The following is a 21,941-nucleotide window of genomic DNA, read 5'->3' on the forward strand; positions in this document are numbered from 1 at the left end:
TTATAGGAAAAACTCATTTATTTCTTTATACAAACTCCAACTAAATACTTGTTTAAATAGTGTCCTGATAATAAATTAAAAAAATAACCGTTCATAAACATAACATGGCATTAATATTCCTCTACACATTAATACATTTTGTTACATCTCATCGCAGACCCCTCGGATATTATTCGAGACCTGTGGTAGAGTTTCTGCAAGCTATCATTTTAATTACTTAGTTGAGTTTTGCAAAATAATGCCTGTATTCAAGTTTTTATCATTCACCCAACTCCTGTTGAATGTATTAACTCATTCGTTCATGGAAGTAACTGTTAGTGGGGAGGAAACGGGCAGTAACTCTGCAGGCTCGGATTCAACTGCGAATGGATTTGGGGGCTGGGCTTTACCTCCACAATGTGGTAGAGAGACGTTTGAAGTAAGAAATCAAGCTTCCTTTCTTTTTCATGATTTCTACCATTTCTTCCTCATGCGGTTCACGTAGGGCTGCCAGCGCTAGCTGCAGTCTTCTGGAGGTTTCATCAAATGCCGTCTTGCCTCTTACCACTCCATCCAATTAAAGGGCCCATTTTCCCAGCTACCATATTTTATATTATTAAATATTCAAAAGTAATAAAAAACATAGAATTCCTTTAACGACCTGATGATACGTTAAAGTAAATCCCCTGGATCATCATGTGTGTTGCTGTACACAGTTAGTCGCACAAAATCAAATCAACTTTCTTAATTGTGTCCCTCATGCAATCAGCTTTCTCACTCACCGCAGATATCGTTTTTCGATTGACCTTGTACATCAAATGCATCAATTCCAAAACTGAAATGTTGAAGTGACGCACCAGCCACTGACAGATGATAAAACAGATGCAGTTATTTTTACAGAAAGAACTTGCATTTTCGTAGCACCTTTCACAATCTCAGGGTGTCCCGGGTTTTTCAACCAATGAAGCACTTTTATGAAGTGGATTCACTGTTGTCATTTTGGAAACACAGCAGCCAATTTGCACAGAACCAGCTCCCACAGACAGGGATGTGGTGATGACCAGATGATATACTCTAGATGTTGGGTGAGGGACAAATGTTGGTCAGCATATCAGGAGCACGCCCCTGTTCCTCAGCAAATAATGTCCTCAAATCACCAGAAAGTGCTACATTGTTGTCAGACGAAACATGAAGCCAAGTCCCCATCTGGTGTCACAGGAGGATATTGCACGAGTCAAAAAAAAAAACGAGACCTTCCCAATGTCCTGGCCAATATTTATCCCTGAAGTAATATCACCAAGCCGGGTTGTCTGGTCATCATTTCACTGCTGTTTCAGAGATTTTGCTGTGTGCAAGTTACATGCCAAGTTTCAAAAGTACTCTTAATGGTTGGAAAGAACTTTGGCAGTGGTCAATAGAAATGTAGGTCGTTCTTTACCATGATTTTGGGCGCTACTGTTTAGTGCATACTTTAGAGTAGGAACGGTTTCCCAATCTCCCTTTCTGCTGGAGTGCCAAAATACACATCACAATGGATTTTCCTTTCTTGACACAGATACCCATTGCAAGGACCAGCTGCTGCTTTACGAGCAAAATATTAGCAAATGAACTGTCTCCATCCTCTGCACTAAGCATGATTGTTGACTCTGTCAAAGTCATGGTCAGCCTTCTCACACCAGCCCCTCTGGCAGCACAAGAACCGACAGACCCTATACAGAATCAAAGAAAATGCAGTGCAGGAGAAGGCCTTTGGCCCATCGAATCTGCACCGACATATGAAAAACACCTTGACCTATCTACCTAATCCCATTTGCCAGCACATGGCCCATAGTCTTGAATGGACGTTCCAAGTGCTCATCCAGATACTTTTTAGAGGATTTGAGGCAACCTTCTCTACCACCCACCCAGGCAGTGCATTCCAGACCATCGCCACCCTTTGGGTAAAAAGGATTCTCCTCACATCACCCCTAAACCTCTTGCCCCTCACCTTAAACATGCGTCCCCTTGTGATTGACCCTTCAACTAAGGAGAATAGCTGCTCCTTATCCACCTTGCCCATTGCGCCTCATAATCTTGTGCATCTCGATCAAGTCGCCCCCTCAGTCTTCTCTGCTCCAGTGTTCTGTTACTACAGGTGCATGGATGCTCTAGTATTCCTACCACAGAGATGTAGCCAGCTGGAAATCTGGGACCATTATAGAATTGCTCAGATTTATGTAGCTGAAGTTACTGAAGTTGTCTGGGGACAGAATTAGAGGTATTAAAAAAATTCTTTATCTTTGCATGTTAATGTAAGTTTTCAGACTCGAGTAACCTTTTTCCTTTCTTCATCAACATCTGGAGGCTAAAATGGAACCCTCCATCAGCACAAGGATTTTGATATGAGGCAGCAATGAGCAAGTACTTTACAATTGATTGCTTAATCCCAGGCAGCTCTCGGAGTACAGGCATGCACATAAACAGAGCCAAGGCCTGTACCGAGTGTTTCACTCCCATTTTCAAGCCATTCAATCTTGTTGTGCTCAAGAAATACTTTGATTTAAGGCATAGTCCCACTATTAACTGAACTAGTTGTAGTCAACAGCCCTTTGTGTGATAAGAAAACAAAAAATACAAAGCAAATCGGAGAAAATTTAGAAATACAATAAGCACCAAGAAAACAAGATTCAAGAAAGAAAGTCTCAAAATAAAAAGATCCAGGAAGGAGATGGGAGAACTCCTTTTTTAATAGGATCCAGGACTGCTCCATAAAGCATGCCTTTCATTTCCGCAATTATGCCTTCACGAAAGCTCTCAAATAAATTCGGGACAAAGTAATTTCTTTCATTGCACTACTCAGTCTTACTTCAATTAAGCATAACTAATCATTTATATGGCGTTCTCTTCATTCATCTGCTCTTAAGGTCCCATTCCCCACACATTCAAGCCACCTGGGTTACCATGAAAGCTTCTCTTTCCAACATCTGTAAATTATAGCGTCAAACTATTCCATTCATGTGTAAATGCCACCCTTATGATGACAAAATATACATGGGTGGGCCCTGCTCAGGATCTTTGCTTCCTGAACTAGATATCTTTCCATACAAAACGACATGTACAAAAGTATGGCAAAACCGTGGCAAAGCAAAATCACCCAGATTAATAGGCTCATAAGTTACGCGAGGGGTAAAATACTCAGATGAAATGGAGAGTGTTGGAAGATCAAAGTAGAGTGAGCTTACTTTTCACCCAACAGTTTCTACAACAGCAGAGATAGCTATAGGTGATAAGTGGTGCACAAAGTTCTCTGCACTGACAGTGTCAAATATATGTTCTTCAGAAATAATGGAAAGGAAGCAACGCAACTGGGAGAAAGGCATGAAGGCATTGGCAACTTACCTTTTAAATTAAGCGCAATGCAGTGAAAAGAACACTGCACTATTTTGCCTGTGATGGTCAATTTGGCAGTCAGGCCCAGCTTTCTTTGAAAGTTGGGAATAAGTAATGACGAATGAGTTAACATATTCACAGCTATGAGAGGAGGATGTAGATCGACAGATCTTGAATCATCGTAAACTTACACAACAGTCCACATAAATGTTACCACAGCTCCATTGCATCTGAGTCTCCACGTGTCTCCTGATGAGTGACTAGCTTCCCCTCAGAGGTTTAATCCCCAGGTTTCCCGCAGTCTTCCTTTATTTCTAAAAACTTATTTACCCTTTCCCCGGTCAAGAAATGCCCTCATCCATGATACCATTGCTGAAGAAATAAATAGGTTCCCTGTAAATCTATGTGATGTTCTTTAACCCTGTATGGTTTCAGTCCTGCTCTTCATCACTGCTAGTAGGTTTTTCTCTGAGAAATCTGATCACAAATTTGTAATTGTAAGTTGTTTCCTTTGTGATTTTTTTCTACCCTTTGGTCTTGAATGCAGTGGTAGTTTGATAGTTTACTGTTCCCCTGCACAGCAGGGATAGACTGCTTTTCTTCACTTTGGTTCTATGTCTAAGACACTTCTTTTAGCATATCATTGCCATTAATGTGGTATTATTTTGCTTCAAAATACTCTTGATTTGCGATGCAGTTGCAGTTAAATGCAGCAGGTACTGTAGCTTGCAACTTTCTTCAACAGGGAGAGTCGAGCAAAATAAATCTTGAGTAGTGGTTTTGTGGCAAAGAAGGCAGACGACTTCAGGCATAATCTTGGCTGTGTTCCTTCAATTCCGTTAGTCCCAGCTATAAGATGATTCAAGATCAACTCTTCACCGACTTGGAAGCATTTTAACCATCCGGCACCCTGCAAAAATACAAAAAAAAAATATTTCTCATAGTGATAACATATGACTTGCAATGAATGATGCCATTTGGAGAAATTCAATGAAAATACATCAGACACAAAGCCAACATGAAGCTCTCTTATCACAAATGTTGCACTGATGGCCCTTATTTCTACTCTTCAGAAATGGGATTGGAGTGGGGTCAGCCCACCAATGAAAACATTCAAAGGCGGCCACAGGGGTTTCCCAGGGAAGAGGCGGGCTGTTTAAAAGGCCCATTTTAGTGCAGTGTAGCCCTCACACACTCCCAGTGTTCCACCCATGCCACCTCACGTCCCTTACCCAGCTCCCACGACCACTCACAACACCAATGCCAAGTTATGCCTCACCCCACCCCCAGCCAACCAACCCTCTCCCCCCCACACCCCACAACGCCTTTCATACATGTTATGGCAACATATGTCCCTCCACCAATCCCTCATGGTCCCTTATGCCCCCATGCCAAGTAATAGTACTAATAATAATCTTTATTGTCACAAGTAGGCTTACATTAACACTGCAATGAAGTTATTGTGAAAAGCCCCTAGTCACCACATTCCGGCGCCTGTTTGGTTACACAGAGGGAAAATCCAGAATGTCCAAATTACCTAACAACACGTCTTTCGGGAGCTGTTTCAGGAAACCGGTGCTCCCAGAGGAAGCCCATGCAAACACAGGGAGAACAGGCAGACCCCGCACAGACAGTGACCCAAGCCAGGAATCAAACCTGGGACACTGGCGCTGTGAAGCAACAGTGCTAACCACTGTGCTACCGTGCCGCCCAAGTTACGGCACTTCAATGCCAATGAACTCATTGTGCACTGTATTGAACTGATTAACCCCGCAATGACAGCTGGATGTGTTAGAAGAAGCTTTTTAAAAAATTAATTCATTCATAACTTTCCACCATATTAAAAATAATAATTTCACTGAAAGATATTGGCTGAGAGCCCAGACATCTATTACTCTTGTTGAAACAGCTGCTCCCCAGGGAATACATTACTTGATTGACAGCTCCAGCTCTCTGATCACTGCGGTAAAGAACACAATGTTTATTTACAAAAGGTTAAGTGGTTTTGAGGGCTTGTGGCCTCTGTTATTGATACTTTAAATGGTATGGATGATTGACACTTTTATTGCCTTGAAATGAAATTACTTTTTTGAAATATAGTGGAACGTTATGAATAAAATACTACTTTAAAACATTTTTTTTTATACATACCACTGTCACCATTGGGTTCATTAGCGCAAAACAGTCTATAGAAGATCAATGGGCATAGAAATACCATAGTTGGCATTGAGTGTGTGAGAAGGACCTTTTGAGCCCACTTTTTAAAGTCCACAAACACAGATTAGGGTTCATGACTCTTCCGAGGGGCTGTGAACCACTACTCCTAAATAACTGGTCTAACTCCATAAATATTGTGTGGAGTAGTAGGGTATGCCTATCCCTGCAATGGCTGTATCTCTCCTTCTAAACCATCAGGAATCAGATGGAAACATTCTCAATCAAGGAGCTGTCGACATATCACAAGACCATTTACAGACTCCAACAATCAGCAGTACTGAATGCTTACTTACCCACGCCGAGTTAAATCTACACTGATCACAAGACCTCTCCACCAGGCTACCAGAGATTAGAAGAATAGATTTCTGCCAAGTGGCTGCACACCACCTCCCAACTGCATTGCTGGAGAACAGAACACCTGTTGTCCTACATGCCACACTCAATTCAGAGGTAACAAGTTATAGATAACAGAGCACGAGGGCTGGATTCATTAAGAGCAGACAATAAGTTCCATGGATCAGGTGTTCCTTCCTACTCTTGGAAAAAGAAGGTTGGTTATTGGCAACCTGCTATAATGGCTGCAACACTTGGGTTGCGAGAGGTGAAATGACAACAAGGATGGTCATATTTTTGGAAGGGTAAAGCTACACTCATCCTAAAGGGTCTGAATTGTGTCAAGTGGATTTGGGGTATTAACCAATTTGAATTACTAGGAGTTTACAATTTGCCTGATAGTGGCTAGATGTGGATTTGAGACCTGAAACTCCAATATCATGGAAAACATGACAAAGGCAAGACAAAAAGCAAAGTGTCATCTAAAAGGCTGAGGAGACTGAAGGCATTCGGAGGAGGGGAATCAGAGGCCTTGGGTTGGGGGTTTCGGGGGAAGCAGCAAGGTGAAATCATGATAGTAATGATGGTGACTTCAGTCAGGAATTGGGGTGTAGTAGGACAGGTTTTGTGCTGGGGAGGGGCGGGGGTGCAGTGGAAGATTGCCCTGATCGCTGATATGCCTCAGCCAACACCTGGATCCAGTGAGTTGATTGTGAAGGCCTTGCCTCCTAAATCCACAAAGTCCTTGCCTTGTGGAAGAGACGGTGTTCAGATCCCAAACACCTTGGAAACACAGCTGACAATAATTAAAGTTGAAAAGCTGAATCACAGTGAGGCTAACAGCCTTGGTTCGGTTTGGGTGCCCACCCACCTCCAGGCCTCGCAAATAGGTGGAAGTGGACGGATTGAAGGTGAGTTAGATGAGTTGGGACCGAGAAGCAGACATCTGAGACATTAAACTGCCACATGACGAAATGCCCCACCTCAATCTCCTCCCTATCATTCATCTCCTTATGTGAAAATTCAGCCCTAGTTTGACCGGAAATGTGACAGCCCTGGTATCACAATGAACATGTCAATGGGAATAACTCCTTCGCTATCCCAGAAATCTCACCACCTTGGTGGTATTCTGGACAATCCAGTTGAGCACAGATGTACTAAACGAATGTATAATTAGCCAATATCTTTCAGTTAAAAAAATATCCAGTGGTAAAATTTTCACAAAGATCCTTCTTAATTCCTGGGGACAGACAAAGTGCCACATGAGATACATGCATTTGTCAAGTAGCCTACTACTTAATATTTAGAACAGTACAGCACAGAACAGGCCCTTCGGCCCTCGATGTTGTGCCGAGCAATGATCACCCTACTCAAACCCACGTATCCACCCGATATCCGTAACCAAACAACCCCCCTTAACCTTACTTTTTAGGACACTACGGGCAATTTAGCATGGCCAATCCACCTAAATATCTTTAAGATATTCTCCATTCCACACATGAATATAATTAAATCTAAAGGAGACAATTCTTAGAAGATGGTGTAGTGGTAATGTAACTGGGCGAGTAATCGAGAAATACAGGCTAATGCTATCGGAACATGGGCTCAAATCCCATTCCAGCAGCTGCTGGAATTTCGAGTCAGTTAATAAATCTGGAATATAATGTTTGTCTCAGTAATGGTGACCATGGCAACGGTCATCAATTATTGTAAAAGCCCATCTGGTACATTAATGCCCTTCAGTGAAGGAAATCTGCCATCCTTATTTGGTCTGGTCCACATGTGATTCAACCCACAGCAAGGAGGTTGACTCTCAACTGCCTTTTGAGATGGCCTAGCAAGCCCAGTCAGTTAAAGGGCAATTAGGGATGGGCAACAAATGTCAGCCTTGCCAGCGACGCCCCCATCCCATGAAAGAATAAAGAATGAACATGCTTTGTTGTGCTATCATGCTGCTCAAAATGACCTTTGGTTAAAGTTGACTACAGCCTGCAGTAAACTATCCATTCTTTGGTACCTAATCTCTGTTAGATTTCAATTCACACAAGGGCAACAGTCATGGTCCATACCGGTTAGCCAAAAACACCAGGTTATCTTTATCCTCTGCCATTTAAAATATGAGTAGGAAAAGACAGCAAAGGATCAAATGGACTCTTGTGATACATTTTTATTCAATTGTACAAAGAACATTGAAAAAATATATCCTTTCCACATAATTAAAATCTTATTATCACAAATACCAACACCCCACCTCCAGAAAGACATTCCAATGACTTAGGACTAAAATATTTAACACAAAGTCATATGGACCATGAAGGAACCAAAGTTTATATCTGGTCTGTATTAAAGTTAGCTGGTCTCAGTTAGGAATTAAACTAGAAACAATAGACAACAGTCATGGAGTGGAAGATCATCAGACCTCCCACCCCTCATCACTTGTCAGCAGCTGCAACAGTACGGTTCCAATAATCTACAGAACCTCTGGAGAGGACTGGTTGTTTTGAGCTTTGATACACTTCGCAGTCAGTTAACCTGCCAGTCCGACACCAGTCAAAGATCACGCATGAAAAAAATGACTGAATGGCTGGAGGGTAATCTTTCTATGAAGGGTTAGAAATTAGGAAAATGTTCCCTTTGGACAGCAGAATATTCACTGAATTTGTGTTGAATTGCATTCACTCAGCAGATGATGGATATGGTTTCATTTCAACACATTCATATTTACTGTCCCCAGCAACCAGTGGCAGAAGGTTTTTAAGTCTCTGCCAGGGCACTTCAGAACCCGAAGCCGGTAGTCCAATATGCAGGTCAAAAATCCATTTTTATATCTTCTTGATGAGTATTTTACACAACTTGGGTATTTCAGAAAGGTCCATTTGAATGTGTTCAAGGTTGGATTTTATAACTTAGGAGGCATTGAAATTTTGGAATAAGGTTTGGCCATCTGGCATCAAGCCTATATCCTGCACAGACCACAAAATCAATCCCATTATCGACTCAGACCCATTCCTCTCGTCTCGCAAGGTAAACGGTCTGCAAATTGGCCCGAACTTCCTGAGGTGCCTAAATAAAGCTCAAGAATGTTCAGAATCCCCATGATGGCCCAAACCCTGGTTGGCTGCTTTAATTTCCCAGTTATATTCCCAATGTTGCAGGAAGTGCTGTGTTCTTTAATTCTATTATTTCCATCTACTGTTACCTCAAAGCTTAAATCCTGTTCCTAACCTGTTATTAAACCATGAGTCTTTTTTTGAAGAAGCCAATCAAAACGGCATACTGTTTCGCAAATAAATGTTCCTGTGCCTTCACAAACTGTAATGGTAATTTTAATCAACCCTCCATTGCAATTGCCAATATAGAGTGTTGGAGCTTGGACTTTTGTGTTGTATGTAGGTTCTTTGCCACCTCTATGGTACCAGATGTAGTTAGGAAGCAGAGAACATGTCCTCCTCCTCAAGGAATTAAATATTGGTTAGCCAGATCCTCCTCAAGCCCCTTTTAACAAGGAGAGGCATAGTATCGTAAAACGGCCTATGAATGCGCAACCTGCCAATCTACCTGTATGGTGATTGGGAGATCTGAAAGGATGCATGCAGGGAGGACAAAAATGTAAATAAAGTTTCTGATTCAGGTTGTTCCTCGAGTTGTTCATACATGGTGCAATGGTTAGCACTGCTGTCTCGTGGCTCTGATGGGTTCGATTCCAGCCCCAGGTCACTGTCCGTGTGGAGTTTGCACATTCTCCCCATATTTGCGTGGGTGCCACCCCCACAACCCAAAGATGTGCAGGTTAGGTGGATCGACCACGCTAAATTGCCCTTTCAAAAAAATAATTGTTCATCCATCCAATATCAACAGAAGGACTTATGGTAGAGTCACTTACCTTCATTAGGAAGTCTCATTGACATCAAGGCCAAAGGATAAAGGCAAGGGAGAAAAACAAAAATAAAAACAGAAACTGCAAACGGAAAAGAAAATGGAAAGACAGAAGAAGAGCAAAATGTTTAGAACAAGTAGTGTTATGATGCAAGCAGCATGTGTGGAATAATGTTACAAACACACTGCACAATGTTATGACGTTATTCTCACTCACAAACACTGCATACGTTTATTTCTGCAGTTAGATTAAATGTTCAGGGAATGTTGGAACATTATTTAACAGTTGTTGGGCAAATATTAAAGTTAGATAATTTGAAGACACATTTCCATATTGTTGAAGAGGTATTTATTTTCACCTCTTTTTTGGGTTTGTTTTATACTTTGCAGCTGATGCTATGCTTCTTGTTATTCAAGTACATTTCTCTAATTCTGAGACATCTGAAGGGTAACTGAGCACAGATTATCAGATGTAAGGATCGTGTATTTTGAATTCAGATGCAGAAGACAGTAGACATCATAGGATTCTCTGTTGGACCATAAGATCATAACAAATATAAGCAAGAGTAGGCCATTCGGCGCCTCGAACCTATTTAATAGGATCATGGCTGATCAGACTTTCCTCACGTGCACTTTCGTGCACTTTTCCATAACCCTTGATTCCCTTACTGATCAAGAATTTACCTGTCTCAGCCTTAAATATACACAAGGATTCTGCCCTCACATCTCCCTGTGACAAGGAGGTCCAAAGACTCACAACCCTCGGAGAAGAAGTTCCTCCTCAATTCAGTCTTAAATTGGCACCCCTTTATTCTGAGACTATGCCATCTAGTCCTAAACTCTCCGATAAGGGGAAACATCATCTCAGCATTTATCCTGTCAAACCCCTTAAGAATCCGTTTTGTTTCAATCGGAGCACCGTTCCTTCTTCTAAATTGCAATGAGTAGAGTCCCAACCTGTTCAACCTTTGCTCATAAGACAATCCCCCCCATACCGGGAATCATCCTAGTGGACCTTCTCTGAACCGCCTCCAATGAAATAATATCTTTCCTTCAATAAAGGGACCAAAACTGCTCTCAGTACCCCAGATGTGGTCTCACCAATACCTTGTTCAGCTGCAGCAAGATAATGGTCAAATTGTCCAGGAGGACTCTCTGCTTCCCTGACTGAATTCCTGACATGTGGGGAAGACAAATTAACCCATCGTTGTATGAGTGTCTCTCTCTGGGTAAGAAAATGGCCGATGGTGGGTGGGGGCTTGACAAACTCACCTTTTCCTCTAGATCTTTGATTTGCCGTTTCTGAACATCAGTTTTATCTTCTAGATCTCGTATTCTCTGAAAAACCAAGTAAACACTGATTGAAGCACCAAGCGCTGCTTTCCAGTGACAATGAATCACCATTATGCACCCATCACAATCCCTTTCCCTCGTTAAATCATGGTGCTTTTCATTAGAATAAAAACTGAACATCCCTTATTAAAAAAAAGTAATAATAACATTCTCATCCTCAACAAAGTTTACTCTGACATGTTGTCATCTCACAAAGTTTGAAGGTACAGAGATATGCTGGCCATTAGAATATTTAGAATGAGTCAAGGGGAGCTACAATGCTGAATTTCAAAAATAGGCGCCGGGATTCTCTGCCACCCGCCGCCAGTAACGGGAACCCGATGCGGTAGAGAATTGAAAAATAAAGATCAGTGCCCGCGATGCCCGAAACCCCCCCCCCCTCCCCCCACTGGGAGCGGAATCGGGGATCGTGCCGTGGGCCAGTGGGAAGATGAAAATGAATTTAGTGGGCCCAACACTCTATTCTCCAGCCCTCCGTGATTCTCTCGTCTCCCTGGCGGGGAGTACCACAGGTCTCACCAAACGCGCGTCTGATGGGATGGACCTCGTGGTGGGCCAAGGTGGGTAACGCCATCAGGGAGTTGCCCACAACATCCATCCGAGGGACACCCCTACAGAAAAGAGGACCCTGTCTGGAGGCTAGAGAGTAATCCATCAGGGGAGTGAAAAATATTACAGCTGTAACACTTACCTGGAAGCTCCATGAGCGCGATTCTCCGCTGCCCACGACGGGTCGGAGAATAGCGGGAGGGCCTTCCCAACATTCTTACCGCCCTCCCGCTATTCTCCCCCTCCCCCCCCCCCCCCCCCCCCCCCCCCCCATGGCCGTCCCACGACACGAATCGCTGCTCGCCGTTTTTTACGGCAAACAGCGATTCTCCCCAGGCCAATGGACCGAGTTCCCAGGCCTTTACGGCCGTTTTCACGAACGCAATCACACCTGTTCTCACCGTTTGTGAAAACGGCCGCAAAGTGCCGTCCCGGACAACCATGGCACCGATTGGCACGGCCGTGCCAAGGGTGGCATGGGCCTGCGATCGGTGGGCACCGATCGCGGGCAGCGGGTCCGATACCCGTGCACTATTTGTTCTTCCGCCGCCCCGCAGGATCAGTCCGCGGGGCGGCTGAGGGGCATGACGGCCCACGCATGCACGGGTTTGACGTGTCTGCGTGATGACGTCATCCGCGCATGCGCAGGTTGGAGCCGTCCAACTCGCGCATGCGCGGCTGACGTCATCGTGCGCGTCAGTCGCCATGACGCTTGGCACGCGGACTTAGCGACGGTCGCTAAGCCTGCGATGCCGTGCTTCACGGGGCCGCGCTGCTAGCCCCGCCCGGGGGGGAGAATCGGGTCCCGGGAGGGGGCGCGGAAGCTGCCGGGAAACACGGCCAGTTTCACGGCAGCCTTTACGGCTCGCCGCATTTGCGGAGAATCGCGCCCCATGTATCCATTCTTGAAAGGAGAATAGCTCTGCCCTGTGTTTAAGATACATTAGCTGCAAGCCATTCATTCATTTCTAGTAGTGGGCTGTGATTGACAGCTTCCACAAAACAGCTGCAGCCATGATTTATTCATCTCCCTACATGGGTCAGTGACCTTCATGGGTGAGTGACACGAAAAGCTGACACCCCATTGTTTACAAACAGCAACCACATTGTGATTCTCCCATCACCAGGAAGAAAATCATAATACGGATTATCTTGTCCACCAATTGTCCCCCATCCCCCTCCCCAACCTTCCCCTTGCACCCACCCCCTCATCATTGCACTGCTGCATCATACATTTCAAGGATGGCTCGAGTAAGAATGGTCATGTAGGAAAAGTTACAGAGGTACGGTAATAGACAATTTCCCAATGTAATATAAATGTTGAATACATCAGGCAACAACTTGTGGTATCCAGGAACCAAACCCAAAGCTGGGGATTTCCAGTTACTTCCACTAATTCATTGGATTTATGATAGAAATGCCGTCCCTCCATGTCACTTTCTCCCTCAGAAATGTAATTATACTGCGTCAATTACATTTACAATCTGTCCCGTCTGTTTTTCTCATAAAATCCAATTGTTGGCAATAACATGTTATTCTGCTCAGAGGCCCAAGTCACAAGTGATGCACTCCAGGCAGACGCCAGTGAAGGCTATCCAAAAGCTTCAAGACACTGTTGGGAAATGGCTCACTGTGTGGATTCAAAGTTGGCATGTGTGCAAAATCTCTCGTGCTATTTGCTTAATTAAAGGGATCATTGCAAAATCCCTCAGACCATTTGTTTAAAGAGAGATCGCAAAATCCTTCATATGTTTTGCTTATTTAAAGAGAGTGCAAAATCCCTCATGCCGTTTGCTTATTTAAAGAGACAGTGCACATCATTTTTAGAATGAAGCCAAATTCGTTACGCGTTGGAACCAGCTTCCTGCTTCTGATCGTTGACTCTGTGACATTGTACTGGATTCAATTGCATTTGTTTCAATTATGCTAATACAACCAAAACCGAACTAATTACACTCCCAGTCTTGGGAGCAGCCCCTCGTTTTAAATCAGCAGTTTTCCAGTAGGCTGAGCTGCTATTTGTACAGATTTTAAATAGATTCTGCTCAGAAGTGACAAAAGTGATTCTCTTTATTTGGATGTGATTGGGGACATTTGGTGGGTGGACACGGTATATTCAATTTCTGCAAGAAATTGCACGATGTCTGTTTTGGCAACTGCAACATTAAGGGCAGAATTTTTAGTTATAATAATCTTTATTATTGTCACAAGTAGGCTTACATTAACACTGCAATGAAGTTACTGTGAAAAGCCCCTAGTCACCACATTCCGGCGCCTGTTCATTTACACAGACGGAAAATTCGGAATGTCCAATAGACCTGACAGCATGTCTTTCAGGACCTGTGGGAGGAAACCGGAGCACCCAGAAGAAACCCACGCGGACACGGGGAGAACGTATAGACTCCGCACAGATAGTGACCCAGCCAGGAATCAAACCTGGGATCCTGAAGCTGTGAAGCCACAGTGCTAACCACTCTTTTGCATGTGGGGGTGAGGTCAGGCCCATAAAATTGCACACTGGGTAGGCGTCACTGGTTTCCAAAGCCATAGATTGTCAAAGGGAAGGGGTGGCCTGCAACTCCCACACCTCCAGCTAATTGCTCCTTGAGCTCTTTGAGGATCTCGTTTGGAGAATAGGGGGAAAATTACAGCAATTTTCAGATGGCTGGCATGGGAACACGGAGGGGTCAGGAACACATTTGAGCATAGCAAAGCAAGAGTGAAACTCTCTTGTTTAGGTAGTGGTATAGTTTCCATCACTGGAAGTGAGACATTTGGGGCGCGATTCTCCGCCCCCCACGCCGGGTGGGAGAATAACGAAAGGGCCTCCCGACATTTTTCACGCCCTCCCACTATCCCCCCCCCCCCCCCCCCCCCCACCTGACCCACGCCACGAATCACCGCTCGCCGTTTTTTACAACGAGCGGCGATTCTCCGAGGCCGATGGGCCGAGCGACCGGGCCTTCACGCCCGTTTCACCACGGCAGCAAACACACCTGCTCGCTGCCGTCATGACACGGGCGCCAGATGCCCGTTTGGGCACTCTTTACCCTCCGCCGCCCGGCAAGATCAAGCCGCCACGTCTTGCCGGGCGGCTGAGGAGAAAGACGCCAACTGCGCATGCGCGGCTGATGTAATCGGCCGCGTCAGCCGCTGTGACGCTTGACGTGCGGCCTTGACGACCGTCGTCAAGGCCGCGCCGCCGTGACGCACGGGGCCGTGCTCCTAGCCCCATCCGGGGGGGAGAATTGGCCCCGGAAGTGGCCGTGAAGGCTGCCGTGGGTCACGGCCTGTCCCACGGCAGCCTTTACGATTCTCCACATTTGCGGAGATTCCCGTCCTTGATTTCATCAGGAAAACGTTTTTGGTTCCCGAGAGGGACATGAGGCTGCTGTTGCACAGTAGCACAGTGGTTAGCACTGTTGCTTCATAGCGCTAGGGACCCAGGTTAGATTCCCGCTTGGGTCATTGGCTGGGCGGAGTCTACATGTTCTCCTGGGGTCTGCGTGGGATTCCTCCGGGTGCTCCAGTTTCCTTCCACAAGTCCCAAAAGACGTGCTTGTTTGGTAATTTGAACATTCTAAATTCTCCCTCTGTGTACCCGAACAGGTACCGGAGTGTCGCGACTCGGGGCTTTTCACAGTAACTTCATTGCAGTGTTAATGTAAGCCTACTTGTGACACTAATAAAGATTATTATTATGTTAGCCAAGGCCACCTCTAGCCATGCCTGCAGGCTCTGGCTCACTGGAGATTTTATCCAGTTGAAGGGAAGAGTACAACTCTTCTGTCTGCCACAGTCTTGATCAGGGCTTCAAGGGAGGTACCATGTAGAGCGGCAAGGTGACCACTGTCCAATCCATAGCTGTCCAATCCAACGCTGGCCCTCTGCACTCATTTGGAAAAAGGTGATGGCAAACTCTGTCCTGGCTGCTTTTTACGTTTGAAGTTATTGCTCCATATCTGACCCCCTTCTTTCCACACCCAATGCTCCTAACTGGACATCAAACTCCCTCTGACCAATTAGTGGGCGACATTTTAAAAATTGTGTCACATCACTGCCACTGATGTGGTGCAGGATGAGGATCTAGAAATGTTCTGGACATTGGATTCCCAAACCAGGATGAAATTTCACCCCGATATATCTGCTTTCCAGGTGCAGTGAGTGGGATAGCGATCATGCCAATTATCAAGGATGATGCTGGGAGGCCTAGACCACAATGGAAGCGCACAATGGCACTGGTATGTAAAATACACCTCCAAATTGTCTTTCCTGAGCTTAATGAGAGCTGTATTTCACTGCTGACCAATTTTGACCTGAGGTCATGCTGCTAGGAGGTCAGAGGTCATGGGTAGAACTGACTCACAGTGGGTGAAGTGAAGATCAAAGCATTGATTAGAAACAACCTTGTTACAGAAGCTCTTCGCAGAAGCACAGCATCTGCTTGCATCTGTGAATTTACTTTGAAGGATCAGAAACATTCTCTATATCTATGCAGTGATGGAACATTTCGAACAAAAGTCCAGAGCATGTTTTACCAATTGCATTTACCATAACTCCCCATGATAATTGGTTAGAACTCAATATATGATTTTCTGCCAAGAATCTCTTGAATCTATGAGTCATTGGGCCTCAGTATAATAAATGACTATTGTGCCATCCTCTGATTTTAACCTTTTACTCAGTGGCTAGTACTCTTGCCTTGAATCAGAATGTTACGGGTTCATTCGCGATGCAATCTGGACCTCGCTCTCGCTGGGCGAGATCCAGGCATGCATATTTAAATGATCTATTTGGGCTCATTTGAATATATGCTTACCCAATTCACACAGGGCCTGGGAGTCACCAGCCTCACCAGCGAGGCCTCAATCGGGCATTGTTTGGTACTGATTCACAAAGTCGTGAACCAGTTGTGAAGGCATCTTGGGGGAGTTGAGGCCCCCGGGTGATCGGGGACAGGGTATGGTTGTACGCTGGCACTCCCCTGGCATCTGTGAACCTTGGCACTGCCAGCCTGGCACCCTGGCAGTGCCAAGGTGCCAGGATACCCCTGCCAGGGGTTGGGTCAAGGAGGGCTGGCCCATAGGAAGCGGAGTGAAGGGGGGCGGGGGGGGGGGGGGGGCTTGAGGACCCCAGAAGAGGTAAGTTGGGTGACGTGGGGGTGGGGTCCTGAGGCGGTGAGGGAAGTTGGGGGGGCAAAAGATGGAGGCTGCCTTTAAAAATGTCACACTGATCCGCGAGTAGCCTTTATGCACTGGCAAGCCAAGAAACACGCCATTAACCACGCCACTCAGAGATCTTTAACTTGAGTTCGCTGAATCATGCCCACTGTCTTTCAAATTAGGTGTTAAACCAAGGTCCCATATGCCATGGCAGGTGGATATAAAAGATTCCATGACACTAGCTGAAGAATTATCCCCAGTGTCCTGACCAACATTAAATTCTCAATCAACAGTATGAAAAAACAGATCATATGATCATGATCACATTGTTGTTTTTGGGAGCTTGCTGTGCACAATTAGGCTGCCGTGTTTCTGACATTACAACAGTGACTCCATTTCAAAAGTGATTCATTGATTGTAATGCTTTTTGAGGCACCTCGGTTCATGAAAGGTTTGATATAAATCCAAGTATTTCTGGTTTACTGTTATTTATTGGGCAATGGCTATTGGCTGTATCTTGTTGGTGAACAGTCCATTCCTGTAGCATTAACTGTTCAGATCTTTTCACAAATGCTGCTCGAGTTGCTGCGTGCTTCCAGCATTTTCTATTACTGTTCCATTTTTCTGTCATGTAAAAAATTCAAGGTTACAGCTGGCCATTTCTAAGCTCATTTGTTGGCCTCACTTGATGATAATTCACTGGGCTCTCTCCCTCTTTCACTCTGTATTACTTCTCCTGTGTCTCAGCTCATTCCTTTTCTTTTCTCTTTTGCCCCTTTCCATTGGATCCTGCACACTGTCAATTAGCCCCCAAATAAAGTTTAACGCATATGCTTTGACAAAACAGCCTCAAACCACCCTCCTTTTGCTTACTTGACCAGAGATTGACCATTACTAGCCTGTAGAACTCTGATTTACAGGAAACTCCCTGTATGAACATACTTCTGCCCTGCAATGCTGTATATCTATTTACAACGGGCGCACATAAAACAGAGTCCTATTTTGGACAGGTATAGTGGGGTCTTTGTGCCAAGAACGATCCTTTTAAACAGAGTCTGTCATTTTATTCTTCCCTCGGTCGGGAATGCAGTGCCAAGTCTGCACTTACCTCACTTCCTGCACTGACGAACTGAGCTTGTCAGTATCGGAAGAAATCAAGGGGCCATTTTTAAATGCTGCCCGAATCTTCCAAGCCCCACCCCCCTCTCCCTCGGATTCTCCACCGCTGCCTCCAGACTTCCCCACTGCCTCATATTACCTCTTTGCAGGTCCTCAAGAACCCACTCCCCCCTCATCCCACCTCTCAAGGACAGTGCACCCTTGGGCCAGTTCCCTGGTGTGGGCAACCTGGCACCTTGGCAGTGCCCCTGCCAGCTTGGAAGCGTCACCTGGGACTGGGTGGCCTCACACATCAACAGAGGCTCTTTCAACATTTACAGAACACATTGAGCAGGCAGCAGCGTGAAGAACCAGGATCCTGTAAGTAGAACCTAAGGGGTGTATTTAAATGTTTAAATCCACATACCACAGCAATGGCGGTCTAAGCCATGTCACCCCGATCTTGAGGAGAACATGGGGACCTGGCACCATGTCATTCCCCACTACTTCCCCAGTCCAGGCAACCACCCCTCAGCAAGAGCCCGACAAATCTTGAGAGTTTTCATACCTTTTTGCTCATGCTCAATAGCAACGGCGCCCAGGCTCCACTTGCAAATACTTGCACCAATTTGTACCCATGTGCCTTCCACCCAAGAGGGGCGGAGCACAACAGAGGGGTGGAGCATGAAGTGTCCAACCCGCTAATAAGATTTAAATCTGTGCAAGTGATAGCTTTGCATTGACGTGCCGACATGACGAACCAGCGGGGGATCGGAGCATGGCGACAGAATCGGCACCAGGCGCAAATCGCGATTTTTCCATTGCGTGCTATTCTCTGCCTGATCCCAATTTTCGGTGCCAGTGGCAGGTAGCGGAGAATTCAGACCCTTATGGCTCCATGCACTTCCTGTCTACAAAACCACTTCCTTCCCTTGTTCATTCCAATGATGTCAACTATTTTACCATTCTAAATCTCTACACAAATATTTATAATGAAAATGCATGGTTATGTAAACCTATCTTGCTGTCAAGCCATGATGCAACTTGATGCAGTTATTGAGCATTTTTGGAGACTGCGGGCTCTATTATTAGGAACCCCTTAAGATGAAAACAGAGGGGGGGTTTGGGGTGTGGGGGAAATATTGGTGCCAGACTGTCAATTTTAAAATGCCAGGTCCAGCACCTGCAATAATGGGAGTGGGTTAGAGGCGACATTTGTGGGAGGGCAGGGAAGGGGAGGACGGGGGGACGGATGTTGTGCAGGAATCCTCTTCTTCCTCCATATCAAGCCAGTTAAACTTATTAAACCTTGCCCAGAGCTTGTAGAAGGGGGAGAGTGGCATATTGAAAGGGGCGGGCAGGTTTTATTAGCTGAGCTATCATTTTTACAACAGTGAAATGGATGTGGGAAGACAATCAAAGCTTCCCCAGGGCATCACCCTGGCCCCATAAGAGGGTTCGTACAGCAAAGGAGAATGGAAAACCTCATAAGTGAGTGCCCTTGGCTCTGCATAGGTGACAGGGAGAGTGGGCACTCAGCATTTGGGCTTTGAACAAGGTTTAGCAACCTATTGGGGCAGCACGGTAGCATTGTGGATAGCACAATCGCTTCACAGCTCCAGGTTCGATTCTGGCTTGGGTCACTGTCTGTGCGGAGTCTGCACATTCTCCCCGTGTCTGCGTGGGTTTCCTCCGGGTGCTCCGGTTTCCTCCCACGGTCCAAAGATGTGCAGGTTAAGTGGATTGGCCATGATAAATTGCCCTTAGTGTCCAAAATTGCCCTTAGTGTTGGGTTGGGTTACTGGGTTATGGGGATAGGGTGGAGGTGTTGACCTTGGGTAGGGTGCTCTTTCCAGGAGCCGGTGCAGACTCGATGGGCCAAATGGCCTCCTTCTGCACTGTAAATTCTATGTTCTATGTTCTACTGACATTAGGGGGAGAATAGTCTGCCTACCACAATCAGAAGGCTACCTGCCCAGAAAGAAGGCTACAGCTGGCAATAGGGGCACAGCTGTCAGATTTTGGTCTTTATGACAATGATTGGCAACAGCCTTTGTGAGAAGGGTAGAAACCTAGACATCAGGAGAGTACAGGAAAGAAAATAGGGACAGGAAGACCATACTCTCAACACAAGAGTTATCACTGAAGATGGAGCAAGCCGAGGATGAGCCAGACGCAGTGCTGCAGAAGACTCCAACTTTCTGATGCACCATCAATTGGACTCGAGTTGTGAAGTCGTTCCAAACAACATGCTTTAATACGCTAGATGTGTGCCCGGCAGTGGACGTACAGAGAAAGGCCGACTGCCAGCCGGTACGGGTTCTTATACCCTGCCTTTTAGGCGGAGCTACCAACCTCTCGGCCAATCAGCGGGGAGTCACATGACTAGCCACAGCCAATTGGCCAAGAGGCACATGACTGCCAATGGGCAGCGAGTCTTCTGTACCAATGGCCGCTTGGCTCTAAGGTACCGTAATCTCCCTAGTCATACTACCACATTCACCCCTTGTTGAGAAATAAGCGGGGGGGTGGGAGGGGAGACGGGAGAGGGGGGGGTGGGGAGGGGGAGGGGGGGTGGGGAGGGGGAGGGGGGGTGACCCACAAGACTGGTAGTATGACTAGAGATACTTCAAGCAGCACAGAGGTAACTATGGCTGCCCACTGGCCCGCGACGAACGTGTAAGAAAGCACAATCACTGCATACAGTGTACAAGAGGGCAACAATAAAAAATGAAAAAGAAACAGACAAGGAACATGTGCAGAACATAAGAGTCCATAAAGTTCATCAAATTGACTCGATCAGCCGGATGGGTGCCTTCGACATCCTGCTGGACCTGCGCAGCGGTGCCGGTGACGTTGGAGTGGTGGTCGTCCGTGACTCCGGGAGCTGCGGTCTTGGTCCTGTGCCCATACCCCAGGTCGGAGCTAGTGGTGGCTGGGCTGGAAGAGGGGGTTCCTGTGCGCTGGGTTGCAGGGGCACTGGGGGCGGATGGGACTGGGGGAGGGTTCTGGTGCTGGGGGTGTGGCCACACTCCGGCGGGTGGCAGGTCCTGAAGGGAGACCGTGTCCTGTTGTCCGTCGGGATACTCCACATACGCATATTGTGGGTTAGCGTGGAGTAACTGGACTCTTTCAGCCAACGGGTCGGACTTGTGCACCCGCACGTGCTTCCGGAGCAGGATGGGCCCGGGGGTGGCCAGCCAGGTCGGGAGTGGGGTCCCGGAGGAAGACTTCCTGGGGAAAACAAGAAGACGTCCGTGAGGTGTTTGATTCGTGGCAGTACAGAGGAGAGACCGAAGAGAGTGGAGGGCGTCTGGGAAGACCTCTTGCCAGTGGGAGAGTGGGAGACATCTGGACCGCAGGGCCAGCAGGACGGTCTTCAAGACCATACCGTTCTCCCTCTCGACCTGACCGTTACCCCGGGGGTTATAACTGGTCGTCCTGCTAGAGGCGATGCCCCTGCTGAGCAGGAATTGACGCAGCTCGTCGTTCATAAAGGAGGACCCCTTTACGCGGGGTAACCGAACAGGGAGAAAATGGAGTGGAGGGCTTTGATGATTGTTGTCGTGGTCATGTCGGGGCAGGGGATGGCGAACGGGAAGCGGGAGTACTCGTCAATCACGTTTAGGAAATACGTGTTGTGGTTGTTGGAGGGGAGGGGACCTTTGAAGTCCATGCTGAGACGTTCAAAGAGGCGGGAAGCCTTATTCAGATGCGCTTGCTCGGGGCGGTAAAAGTGCGGCTTGCACTCTGCGCAAATGTGGCATTCCCTGGTCACAGTCCTGACCTCCTCGATGGAGTAGGGCAGGTTGCGGGTCTTAATGAAATGAAAGAAGCACAGGTGCCGCGGGACAGCGCATCAGGAGGCTCGTTGAGCTTCCCAGGACGATACAAGATATCGTAGTTGTACGTGGACAACTCGATCCGCCACTGCAAGATCTTGTTGTTCTTGATCTTGCCCCTCTGTGTATTGTCAAACATAAAGCCTACTGACCGTTGGTCTGT

The 21,941-nt window shown here is 46.4% G+C and overlaps 1 protein-coding gene across 2 annotated transcripts in view; it reads right to left on the bottom strand.

Moving 5' to 3' along the window:
* LOC119965067 (janus kinase and microtubule-interacting protein 2-like) overlaps positions 1-21,941 on the bottom strand; it is a 311,931-nt gene continuing 289,990 nt past the window's right edge. For both annotated transcript variants that reach the window (XM_038795322.1, XM_038795323.1), the window contains 3 exons: positions 11,047-11,112; positions 9,782-9,856; positions 1-4,258 (listed from right to left, as the gene is read on the bottom strand). In XM_038795322.1, the coding sequence (XP_038651250.1) occupies positions 9,806-9,856; positions 11,047-11,112 (117 nt within the window). In that variant the 3' untranslated portion in view covers positions 1-4,258; positions 9,782-9,805. The remainder of the gene's footprint in view (positions 4,259-9,781; positions 9,857-11,046; positions 11,113-21,941) is intronic.

Source organism: Scyliorhinus canicula, chromosome 4 (assembly GCF_902713615.1).
Source record: "Scyliorhinus canicula chromosome 4, sScyCan1.1, whole genome shotgun sequence".
In the NCBI taxonomy this organism is placed as follows: Eukaryota; Metazoa; Chordata; class Chondrichthyes; order Carcharhiniformes; family Scyliorhinidae; genus Scyliorhinus; species Scyliorhinus canicula.